We start from the raw sequence: 12827 nt of genomic DNA, 5'->3' as shown, positions 1-12827 counted from the left end.
TGATCAGAATTATTGTTAGTCCCTAAAGAAGGGAAGAGGTAAATAAGATACACATCTTGCTTTCTAGGACTTACAGGTTAATTTGTTCCTTCTCTGCATAGTACCATCTTACCAGTTTTTCAAATCCATGGATCTTATTTCATGGTAACTGTAAGAGGCAAACCTTTCCCCTGGTTTGGCTGATCTCACTGTGGTGTTCTGGAGAACCAAAAGAGGCCAGCCCATCAGGTTTTTGAATTTTAAAGGAGAAGGAAGAACTGTGCAACCTGGAGGCTGCAGAGCCTTAATATCAAACTTGAGGCCCCACTGAACCTCATAGCCTCTGGTTCTATAGATTTTCAGTGAAAACAACACTCAGCAGAAATACTCTTTGGAGAGGAGTTGACATGAGCTGGGCACAGAAGAAATGGGAAAGTTCATGGCATTTACTGTCTGATAATAAAAAGTGTGCATTTCTTCACAGGAATTGTCAGGGGGATTTATTGAAAGAATGAATAAGCCTGTATGTGTGTAGAAAATATTGCTGAGTTTCTTTTGCTGTGTTTTATTATAGCTGATATTGAGTGTTGCTAGAAGCTGTTCTTCTAGTACCTATATACAAAGCCCTAGCTGAGTTCTGTTTTTGTTAAACCCAAGATTCTTGTTTTAGAAATTTCTTTCGACTGTTGTTAAAATATCACATTCCTCAGAATCTCCACTAATTCTGTATAGGAATTTTAAATGTTACATAAATGATAGAAAAGAAACTCAGAATAATACAATGTTAGGATACATGAAATTATTTCTGTATCTTATCAATCCATAAAATGGAAATCCTACATACTAAATTAAGAGACATAAAGACATTTTTGCTTCAGCTGGAGGTTTCTAATCCCAAAAGTTGTCTGAATGTGTATCAGTGTAGAAAATCTCACTAATTGATAAATAGTGTAAAAATCTGGTTTGACTTTTTGCATTTTAATACTTTTTTTGCTCAGTTGGATGATTTGTAAATTGTAATTGTCACTCTGATATTTTTCCCCCTCTGCTCTAATCCTTGCTTGCCTGTTAAGGTGGGTGTGCCTGCTGCTTTTGACATGATGCTGACAGGTAGAAACATTCGTGCAGACAGAGCAAAGAAAATGGGACTGGTTGACCAATTGGTGGAACCCCTGGGTAAGTATTAACATGCCTCAGACTTGGGCCTTATGTAGTTATTTTCTTAAAGAGTTAATATCTTGAATATTGGTTAGAGTGAAACTCAAACACTTAAGAAATGAGTCATCATTTTGAAGAGTGAAGTTTTCTAAAAATAGCTAATACTAAATCATTTTCAACATCACCCCAGTTTCTATTTTATGTTGTTTATAATTGAGGCATCAGGAGTACAGAATTGAATTAAGTCATTATTTTAGGCTCTTAAATTACTTGTATCATTATCCATGATGATCTTCCTTCAGTTTTTGTGTCTTTTTTAATAATATAATAAACAGCCAACCTGAGAATATTGACAATTGACGCCCACTGATATGCTCCTTACTCCCGCACAACTTCTTCACCTCTCCTCTTCCAAGGAAAGCACTGTTCCACATTGTACGTTTATCACATTCTTGCATTTCTTAAAAATCAGCATTATTGAGATGTTATTTACAGGACAATAAATTTACCAATTTTTATTGTATAGTTTTCATTTTGACAAATGTGTATAGCTGTGTACACGCCACCACAGTCTAGAATAGAACATTTCTAGTATGTAGTTTTTTGTGTCTTTCATTTAGCATAATGCTTTCGAGATTGATCTGTGTTGTCGCATATATCAGCAGTGTGTTCCTTGTTGCTAAATGTCATTCCACTGTATAGACATACCATAAGTTATCTGTTCACCAAATGATACATATTTGAGTTGTTTCCAGCTTGGGGCTGTTCTGAATAAAGCTGCTATGAACATTCATCCACAAGTCTTTAAACGGACAAATATTTCATTTCTACTGGACAAATACTGAAGACTTGGTTGGCTTCTCCGTATGATAGATGTGTTTAGCTTTTAAGAACCTGTCAAACTGATTCCAAAGTGGTTATACCATTTTGCATTCTTACCAGCAGTGTATGAGAGTTTTAGTTACACTCTGCATGCTCAGTCTTTTTTAATTTTAGGCATTCCAGTAGGAGTATAGTAATGTCTCCTTGAGGTTTAATTTGTATTTCCATAAAGACCAAAGATATTGAACTTCTTTCATGTGCTTATTTGCCTTCTGTGTATTTTCTGATAAAATATCTGCTCAGATGTTTTGCCCGTTTTGTTTGAGTTGTTGTTCTTACTATTGAGTTTCAGAGTTCTTTATGTATCAGAATACCAGTCCTTTATGAGATTTGTGATTTGCAAATATTTTCTCCCTGTCTGTGGCTTGTCTTTTCACTATCTAAGAGCAGAAATTCTTGATTTTGATGAAGCCCAGTATATCAAGGTCCTGTTTTATGGGTCATGCTATCAGTGTTGTAGAAATCTTTTCCTTAACAAGATCACAAAGATTTTCTGTTTTCTTCTGAAAGTTTTGTAGTTTAGCTCTTACATTTTGGTCTGCGCTACAACTCAAGTTAATGTTTGTATGTGGTGTGAGGTAAAGACTGAGTTGCTTGTGGTGGTGGTGGTGGTGGTGGTGGTAGTGGGTTTGTCTTTTTTAGTCTATTGGTAATATCAGTTACACTGATTTTTTTTAAAAAACTATTGAACCAGCCTTGCATTCCTGGAATAAACTCCACTTGGTCATGATGTATTTGCCGTTTTATAAATTGCTGACTGAATCAGCTAAAATTTTGTAAAGGATTTTTATGTCTAGTCATGAGAGATAATGGTCTCAGGAATAATACTTTCTTGTGATATTCTTACCTGGTGTTGGCATCTGGGTAATACTGGCTTCATAAAACGAGTTGGAAAATATTTCTTCCTCTTCTAGTTTCTGGAAGATTTTGTGTAGAATTAGTGTTATTTCTTCCTTAAATACTTGGGAGAATTTACTAGTGAAGTCATATGGGCTTAGAGTTTTCTTTCTTAGGAAGGGTTTTTCCTATGAATTCACTATCCTTAGTAGATGTAGGGTTGTTCAGGTTCTCCATTTCTTGAGTGAGCTATAGTAGTTTTTTTGTTTTTTGTTTTTTGTTTTGGCAAAGATTTTTCCCATTTCATTTAACTTGCCAAACTTATTTCAATAAAATTGTTCATAATACTTCATCATTATTCTCTTTTTTTTTAGTAAAAGTAGATTTATTCAGAGAGATACATACTCCATAGCACATTATTATTCTTTTAATATCTTTATATTCTGTATTGATGTCTCCTCTTTCATTCCAGATGTTCACGATTTGTGTCTTCTCTTTTTTCCCTGATAAGTCTTTCTAAGAACCAACTTTTAGTTCGATTGATTTTGTTTGTTTGCTGTTTGATTGATTTCAGCTACCTCATGATTTCTTTCTGCTTGCTTTTGGGTTTAATTTGCTCTTCTTTTTCTAGTTTCTTCTGGTAGAAGCATAGATCAATGATTTTAGGCCTTCTTTTCAAACATAAGCATATAAAGCTACACATTTCCCTCTTCACATTGCTTTATCTGCATGTTTTAATATTATGTTTCCTCTTCCATGAAAATCAGAATATTTTCAGATTTCTCTTGTGATTTCTTCTTCGACTCATGTATAATTTAGAAGTCTGTTGTTTAATTTCTAGATATTTGGGGATGTTTCAGACATCTTTCTGTTTCTGATTTCTCATTTAATTTGTTGTGATCAGAATATGGTCAGTCCTTATTGTTTGCAGGTTCCCTCTCTGAATTTGACCACTCACTAAAATTTATTATAACCCAAAAATAATACTTGTAGTTCTTTTGTAGTCATTCATAGACCTGTACAGAGTGGCCAAAGATTCAAGTCTCCCAAAGGACAGGTTCCCAGCTGAAGTCAAACAGGGCAACATCTGCCTTCTTATCTCAACTTTCATAAAGTCAACAAGTATTCTTTTCATAGTGTATTTAGTGCCATGTTTTTCTCATTTTAGTGTTTGTGATTTTGCTGTTTAAAATAGTGAGAGCTAGGAGTGGGAAAGTATTGAGTCAGAGTTGGGGAAAGTGTCTTTAAAGTTTCTCTTTCCTCCCCCAAGAAGGAGGCCTCAGCAAAGGCACCTGAGGAAGACTTCAGCTTAAGGTCCCATGTAAAGAGACTTAAGAATGAATGCAGGTGGGCTAGCAATGAAAATGTGTGTAAGAGCATAGCCAGCAAGGGAGATGTGAGTCATTGACTGCAACTCCCATTAAAGACTGTAGTGAATTGGCTGTGCACCAGCTCTGCTGTGTGAAGGACGGCTTTCCTGTTGAACTCCCATTTTATCCCTGCCCACCCCCCTTTTCCCCTGGTAACCATGAGTTTGTTTTCTGTGTCTGTGAGTCTTTATTTTGTAAATAAATTCATTTGTGTCTCTTTTTCTTTTTTAGATTCCACATATAAGTGATATCATATGGTATTTTTCTTTCACTTTCTGGCTTTCTTCACTTAGAATGATAATCTCTGGGTCCATTCATGTTGCTGCAAGTGACATTACTTTATTCTTTTTTATGGCTGAGTAGTATTCCATTGTATAAATATACCACAACTTCTTTATCCAGTCATCTGTCAGTGGACATTTAGGTTGTTTCCATATCGTGGCTGTTGTAAATAGTGCTGCCAGGAACATTGGGGTGCATGTATCTTTCTGAATTAGAGTTTCCACCAGATATATGCCCAGGAGAGATTGCTGGATGATATGGTAATTCTATTTTTAGTTTTTTGAGGAATCTCCATACTGTTTTCCATAATGGCTGCACCAAACTACATTCCTACCAACAGTGTAGGAGGGTTCCCTTTTCTCCACACCATCTCCAGCATTTATTGTTTGTAGACTTTTGAATGATGGCCATACTGACTGGTGTGAGGTGATACCTCATTGTAGTTTTGATTTGCATTTCTCTGATAATTAGTGATATTGAGCATTTTTTCATGTGCCTATTGGCCATTTGTATGTCATCATTGGAGAATTGCTTGTTTAGGTCTTCTGCCCATTTTTGGATTTGGTTTTCTTTTGTTATTAGTTGTGTCAGCTGTATATATATTCTGGAAATTAAGCCCTTGTCAGTCACATCATTTGCAAATATTTTCTCCCATTCCATAGGTTGTCTTTTTGTTTTGCTTATGGTTTCCTTTGCTGTGCAAAAGCTTATAAGTTTAAGTAGGTCCCATTTGTTTATTTTTGCTTTTATTTCTACTGCTTGGGTCAACTGTCCTAGGAGAACATTACTAAGATTTATGTCAGAAAATGTTTTACCTATGTCTTCTTCTAGGGGGTTTATAGTGTCTTGTCTTATGTTTAAGTCTTTAAGCCATTTTGAGTTTATTTTTCTGTGTGGTGTAAGGGATTGTTCTAATTTCATTGATTTACATGTGGCTCTCCAGTTTTCCTAACAACACTTTTCTCTATTGTATATTCTTTCCTTCTTTGTCAAAGATTAATTGACCGTAACTGCATAGATTTATTTCTGGGCTCTCTATCCTCTTCCATTGATCCATATGTGTGTTTTTATGCCAATACCACACTGTTTTGATTACTGTAGCTCTGTAGTACTGTCTGAAGTCTGGGAGGGTTATTTGTCCAGCTTCATCCTTTTCCTTCAGTATTGCTTTGGCAATTCTGGGTCTTTTGTGATTCCATATAAATTTTAGGATTATTCTAGTTTTGTGAAAAAGGTCCCACTGTAATTTCTGACCTACAGAGAAGAGCAACCACAGAGCTCTTCAGGGATGCTGGGCCTTCCCTCCCAAATTGATTTCTCACAGTCATGGTGAGAAAGGTATGTCCTGATCCTTTCCAGGGTGGCTGAGCAGGTCCAGTGTGATAAATCCACACTAATATTCCAGTTTCCTTAAGCCTTTCAATACTTTCCTCTACAGTACACCAACACATTTCCAGCATTTCAGCTTCATTTAATGCTGTTTGTTTTCTATATGTTGTATCTGTTCTTTGTTCTCTTTTTTCTTCTTCCTCCTTTCTTTGGATTAATCATTTTTTATCTTCACTATTGGATTTTTACTTTGCTTTACCCTTTTAATGGTTGTTCTGAGGTTTACTATACATCTTTAACATATAGTTGGTCTTGAAATTATGTATCACTTGACATACAGGGTAAGAACCTTAAAAGAGTATACTTTTGAAGGAAATCAGACAGAGAAGAACAAATACCATATGGTATTACTATATGTGGAATCTGAAATATGGTACAAATGAACTTATTTCAAAACAGAAACAGACAGACATAGAAAACAAATTTATGGTTACCAAAGGGGAAGATGGTAATCAATTAAGTTTGGGATTAACAGATATACACAGCTGTATATAAAATAGATAAACAGCAAGGTCCTACTGTATAGCACAAGGAACTATATTCAGTAACTTATAATTCCCTATAATGAAAAAGAATATGAAAAGAAAATATATACATATAACTGAATCACTTTGCTCTATACCAGAAACTAACATAGTATATCAAATCAACTATACTTCATTAAAAAATTTTTTAAAGAGTATATTTGATTTTCCCTCATTCTTTGTGCTATTGTTGTTATACTTCTGCATATATTATACATTCCTCAGCATATTGCTGTTTTTGCTTTAAAAAATTATCTTTTGGAGGGGGGTAATTAGATTTGTTTGTTTGTTTGTTTGTTTGTTTATTAAATGGAAATACTGGGGATTGAACCCCAGACCTCATGCATGCTAAGCATGCACTCTACCACTGAGCTATACCCTCCCCTCTAGACAATTACTTTTTAAAGAGATTTGAAAATGAGAAAAGCATCTTTTCTGTTTACCCACATATTCATCATTTTTAGTGCTCTTTATCCTTTGTACATATCCAAGTTCCCATCTGGTTTTTCCTCCCAACGAAGAACTTCCTTTAACATACTTTGTAGTGTAGGTCTGCTGGCAGTTAGTTCTCTCACTTCTTAATTTGTTTGAAAAAAATCTTTATTTCAGCTTTGTTTTTCAAAACTTCATTTTGATGGGCATAGAATTTCAGATTTCCAGTGTTTTTCTTTTGGTACATTATACATGTCTGCACTGCATTGTTGTTTGCATAATTTCTCTCTTTTTTTTTTTCTTTTCACGTCAGACAGGTAATGTGCTGACATAACAAGGTTTGAGGGAGGCACATGTCACACAAACGCCTGAACACCCAGTCATCATGCTCATGAACTACAAAAGAATTGCTTGCATAATTTCTGATGAAAAGCCTGTTGCCATTTTTATCTTTGTTCATCCATGTATAATGTGTCTTCTCTACACCTGTGCTACTCTGCCCCCAACTGCTCTCAGATTTTCCCTTTATTACTGATTTTAGCAATTTCTGATGTACCTTGGGGGCTTTTTTTTTTTTTTTTTTTTTTGGTTTTTGTTTTTTTATGCATGGGATTCATTGAGCCTCTTAGATAGTGGGCTTATAGTTTTCATCAAAATTGGAAACTTTTTGGCTATTTCTTCAAATTTTTTTCCATCTCCCACATCCCTTTTCTGAGACTTCAACCTCACACATGTTAGATCACTTGGTATTGTCCCAAAATGAAACTGTTTTTCTTTTTTAGTAATTATATTTTCTGTTGCCATGCATTCGAGTTTCCTGATCTTTTCTTCTTCCCTGCATGATTAGCCATCAGTCGAATCACTTGTATTTTTCATTTCAGGTATTGTTTTCTTCCATATCTAGAAGTAGCATTTGATCCACTTTTATGTCTTCAATTTCTCCACATTATGTTTCTGTTTCCCTTTAGCTTCTTGAGCATATAGCATGAATTTACAATAGCCTTTCTAACATTCTGTCTGCTGATTTCACCTTCTCATTTCTGCATCTGTCAGTGAATTTGTCTCCTAGCTGTGGGCCATTTTTTTTCTTGCTTTTTTTTATGCCTTTACGATGGTTCTTCCCTGACCTCGGGTAGTTTTCTCACATGCATGTGCGGAATGACACTTGGCCAGAGTTTCAAGGGGCCACTGTATAGATCTCTGGAGCTCTTTTGTGTAGCAACTACTGTCCAGTATTCGTCACAAATTCCAGGTGCCTCAGCCTCCCTGCAGGCTGCAGTATGACTTTCGTGGGCCCTGTGTACTTTTGCTCCTTGAAAGTTTAGGGCTTAGTTCTTTTTCTTTCTCCTTCACACAAGGTCAAAATAAGGCAAATGTCTTAAGGGAGGAATTGGTTGCATGCTTGTTACGGGCTTCTCTCCCTGTTGGGATTTTGCCTTTTCAACCCCAGCCGCCTCTTTCTCCAGTGTGGCTCTTACAGGCTTTTGATTGAGAGCCTGGTAGGTGTCTGTTTTCCTGACCCTGTGAAAACAGCCTTTGAGTCTTTTGAGTCTAGCTCTTTAGTCTCCTGCCTCCAGCAAGTGTGTTATCAGGCAGATGCCGTAAGTGAAAATCAGCTGCATGTTTTTAGAATGTCGCTCTCTGTGGAAGTACTCCATGTGCTAAAGGTTATGACACTGAGTGATTTCACTGTCGCTTCCAGCCTCCTGCACCACCTTAGAACCCCACAAATGTTCCCCGGGGAAAACTAGCTTTGCATTTGGTTTCTTCTAGTTCTGATCTGTTATGTGACCACCAAAAACTGATTATTTCACTTTCCCCCAGCAGCATCCTTCTGCTTGAGCTAGGTCCAGTCTTCAGCCCAGAAGCATCACGTATACCCCCAGAAAAGAGAATGTCCAGCAGTCATCAGTTCACCTCATACAAGCTCTTCCTTCTCTGGGATTCCAGTTCATATAACCTTTGTTACTTCCACATTTGTCTTTACCATATAATTTTGCAGTTTATTCATTTTTCTCAGTTTTGCAGCAAGAATACAGGCCTCACAAGACGTGCTACATCCTACTCAGAAGTGGAAGCCAGGCAAATATGGCTTAAGATTTATTTTCTACCTGGAGTAGGTTGTTGCACCATCACTCAGTGTAACTTCTCTCTTTGAGTTCATAGTTCATAGTTCACAACTCTCACCTACCAGTCTCGGGTCTGACATGGAAAGCTGCACTGAAAGTGGGTGCCAGAGCCTTTGGCTTTGGCCTGCCTGGGTTTTTCCCACCTGGGACTGATCCAAGCCAGATTTAATTCCAGTCTGTTGTGTCCATTTTTACAGGACCAGGATTAAAACCTCCAGAGGAACGGACAATTGAATACCTAGAAGAAGTTGCAATTACTTTTGCCAAAGGATTAGCTGATAAAAAGATCTCTCCAAAGAGAGACAAGGGATTGGTGGAAAGTGAGTGTCATTATTAAAGAACAGAGGGAAAGCTTCTTTCCAGGGATTTTAATTTTGTTTGGTCTAAATTCAAACTGAGGAAGAGGTAAGTGCATTATTTACTCTAGGCATAAAGTCAACCTTAAAGGGCGCACTAACTCTGCTCTAGGATCAAGTCATGAACCTTACGCTGGTTAGTTAAAGACATGTTTTTTTTTTTAACTTTATTTTGGAAAATTTAAAACATTAATACCAAAGTTGAATAATATAATAGTGTAATAAACACTCATGTACCCAACACCCAACTTTAACATTTATCAATTAATTAAACCATGTTTAAAGAAGTGCTTGGGTTGAAATTTAGATTTTTTTTTTTAATTTAGATTTTGTATATCAGAATAAAGATCAGTTCTTTCAGATAGCTAGGAGTACTGCATTTTCATGGAATTTACAGTAAAACAAACAAGGGAAGCTGGGCTCTTTCCAGTAAGGATCTAAAAGCATTTTACCTTACAGAATTGACATCGTATGCCATGAGTATTCCATTTGTCAGGCAACAGATTTACAAAAAGGTGGAAGAAAAAGTACGAAAGCAGACCAAAGGCCTTTATCCCGCACCTCTGAAAATAATTGATGTGAGTCTTTACCCCCTGCTCCCACATTTCTCACATTTCTTCGTTTTGTCTAGAGCATGTACTCTTTATTGCCATTCTGAACCATGTATGCCAGTACTAAAGTTTTTTCATTCTGCTATTAAAACAAAAAATAGCAGAAGAGCATATAGCAAGCTATGAGGATTTATATAAATGGATATATTTGAGAAAAATTAGTGACAGGCATACTTTTTAGTTGATCAGTTTAAAACCTCCAGATATAAACCAGGAAAGGAACCTATGTCATATCATTGTAACAAGCCAGTAAAATATTGGGCATTAAGAAGGAGTTTAAATAAAATTGATGGCTGTATTCTATCCTTAGTCTAAATCTTTGTCAGTACCTAAAATGTCTCATTGACTTCCCCATGGCCATAATTATAAAAAAGGTGTAATGCTACAGAGAAGTTTGGAAAAGGTCAAGGAGGATAATTAAAATGATCACAGTGTTGACGAAACTTCTGTCTGAAGGTAGACTTTAAAACTTACAAAATTTTCAACCTGCAAGGTCCAAGATTAAAAGAGCATGAAACCAAAGATTTCAAAGTTGGAGGATGAATTAGTCAACAAATGTATTTTGAGCAGAAGACATCAAAGTCCATAAAATATAAAACATGATTCCTACCTCCATTCATCTCACAGGCTGGGTTGGGGAGATTAGACATATATGTGTGGTAAGGCAAATGACAGTATAGGGGACGTTATACAGCTGCATAGGATTAATGCCAGATAACTGGGACAGAGGAAACTGCTGAGTTCACAGAAGAAGAAACAGTCACTGTGAACCAGAGAAATTAGGAGGAGTCTCATGGAATTTGACCTGAGCCCTGAAAAATGGGTAGAGAATAGCTGAAGAGAAAGCAGTGCCAGAAAGGATGGGCTTTTTTTTTTTTTTTGAGGGTAGTAGTTAGGTTTTATTTATTTATTTTTAGAGGAAGTACTGAGGATTGAACCCAGGACCTCATGGATGCTAAGCACACACTACAACTTGAGCTACACCTTCTCCTTTGACAGGGTGGGCATTTTGAGCAAAGTTACAGAGGCCAGAAAGCATGAAGTTCTTCAAGGAACATTTAATGAAATCAGTTTTCATGGGAGGATAATGCAATGTCTTCAGAAAGGCAGACTGAAGCTAGATTTTTTTTTAAAGGCTGACAGTAATTAAGAAATTTGATGTTTGTCCTGTGTAGACCGTAGAGAACCATTTTCATGGTAGTGAGTAAAAATGGATTTAAAAGAGAGACAAAGTAGAGCAGTGAACTAAGAAGCTATCTTGGTAACTGAGACCTGAAGTCTGAATAAGACCCTGAGATAGAAGAGTAAAAGTGAAAATATGAAGATAGTAAGAAACTTGCCAAAGGGAGGTTGTGAGTTAAGTTTTAGAAGTGTTGAGATTAGGTATTTCAGGAAATTCAAGCAACAGTAGTTTAGGCAGAGAAGTTAGTTAAGGATATAGATTTGTTTGTTTGTAATGTCTTTCCCATAAATTATGGTGATTGAGTACAGGGTCATTTCTTTCATACTTAGGATAGTACTTACCCCACATGTTAAATTGAATTTCATGATGTTGATGGTTAATGTAATGGACTAAACGATATGCCTGCGGAAAAAATCACAGAGAGAAAAAAGGGCTGAACGTAGAACTTTGGGGATTTGCCCACATTTGGAGAACAGGAGAGGAGCTGGAAGAGCCATTTAAGCAGGAGGGAAGGGACTTAAGAGGAAAAGGTAAACCTGTCACTGGACTTGGAGAGGGGTGACGGCAGCTCTTTCTCCGATAAAATAACAGGATCCGAAGGTGAATGAGGAGGTAGAGTTTGAGCTGTGGAACCTCTGTGTCTTTCCCTGTTCTGTTTAATTCTCTTTCCGTCCATTTTATTTCCTTCTATTTTACACTAGCTTTAGCAGTAGCCTCAGAGATGCAGATTTATATCAGTCTTAAGCAGCCAGGCCTCAGTCCTCTTCTCTTAATCACGCCAGTCTAGACTTGGACTTAGTCTTTGAGGATTAACAACACTAGCAGTTTCTTCAGCCTTACTGTGCATCTCGCTAATCCATTCCAACACGTAACAAGTGCTTTCTATATTCTTTAGGTAGTAAAGACTGGGATCGAGCAAGGGAGTGACGCCGGCTATCTCTCTGAATCTCAGGTAAAGTTATTTCCTTTCAGTGTTTTATTGTTAGGTACCAGAAGACCAAGATCTGTGTAAAATGAAAAAATTTCAAAACCTAGTAAAGTTTTCTTCCCGTGGTTGTCATTTCTTATGATTAATCTCAGCGAGCAAGTAGATGCTAAGAAAGCCCTACTGGTCCCCAGATATTTGAACTTGCTCTCAATCATGAGAGAACAACCAGAAGGAGCAGGGGCAGAGTTATAATCCTTTCAGAATGAATTGTTTGAACACCTTTGTTCTGAGGTTGGGCTGGATTTGTTGTGATAAAATGAGCATGCTGATAGAAAAATGTGGTTCTTACTTGTTGGGTCCTACAGAGAAAACTGAAGCCAGCCCCGCTTTGGTGAATCAGGAAATGAAGGGAAATGTTTTGCACTGACTAAAACAGAAAGACGGAGGGACACACAAACCAGCCTCACCCCTTCCACTTTCCTAACAAGTTGGTGATACTGTAGATTTAGGTGGTTTGGGTTGTTTTGAAGTTCTAGACCATCATAGAATGATGATTGCTCTTTGATAAAAGGACAAAAAGTATCTGAAGATCTCAGGACAAGTTCCAGAGAAAGCATTTCTCGTACTGGGTTGCTGACTGGAATGCACTCTGATGTATTCTTTTACATTGTAACCAGGTACATGTGTACATGTATACAGAAAGAGTGAAGCACAAGTTTCACAAATTAGCCTGAACACTGTGCTTGGCGTTTTCTATCTGTTCTACT

The 12827-nt window shown here is 36.8% G+C and overlaps 1 protein-coding gene and 1 non-coding gene across 2 annotated transcripts in view; one reads left to right on the top strand and one right to left on the bottom strand.

Moving 5' to 3' along the window:
* Positions 1-12827, top strand: part of HADHA (hydroxyacyl-CoA dehydrogenase trifunctional multienzyme complex subunit alpha) — a 38338-nt gene that overhangs the window by 11386 nt on the left and 14125 nt on the right. Inside the window, exons 7-10 of the mRNA XM_006190216.3 lie at positions 1053-1155; positions 9180-9302; positions 9798-9916; positions 12028-12084. Of these exons, the coding sequence (XP_006190278.1) occupies positions 1053-1155; positions 9180-9302; positions 9798-9916; positions 12028-12084 (402 nt within the window). The remainder of the gene's footprint in view (positions 1-1052; positions 1156-9179; positions 9303-9797; positions 9917-12027; positions 12085-12827) is intronic.
* On the bottom strand, positions 7161-7261 carry LOC116669104. The gene has a single exon (XR_004326489.1). It is a non-coding gene; the product is annotated as a small nucleolar RNA U13 (small nucleolar RNA).

This window comes from Camelus ferus, chromosome 15, assembly GCF_009834535.1.
Source record: "Camelus ferus isolate YT-003-E chromosome 15, BCGSAC_Cfer_1.0, whole genome shotgun sequence".
NCBI lineage: Eukaryota > Metazoa > Chordata > Mammalia > Artiodactyla > Camelidae > Camelus > Camelus ferus.
Note: the sequence above shows the minus strand (reverse complement) of the source record. Positions and strands in the feature narration are given on the sequence as shown.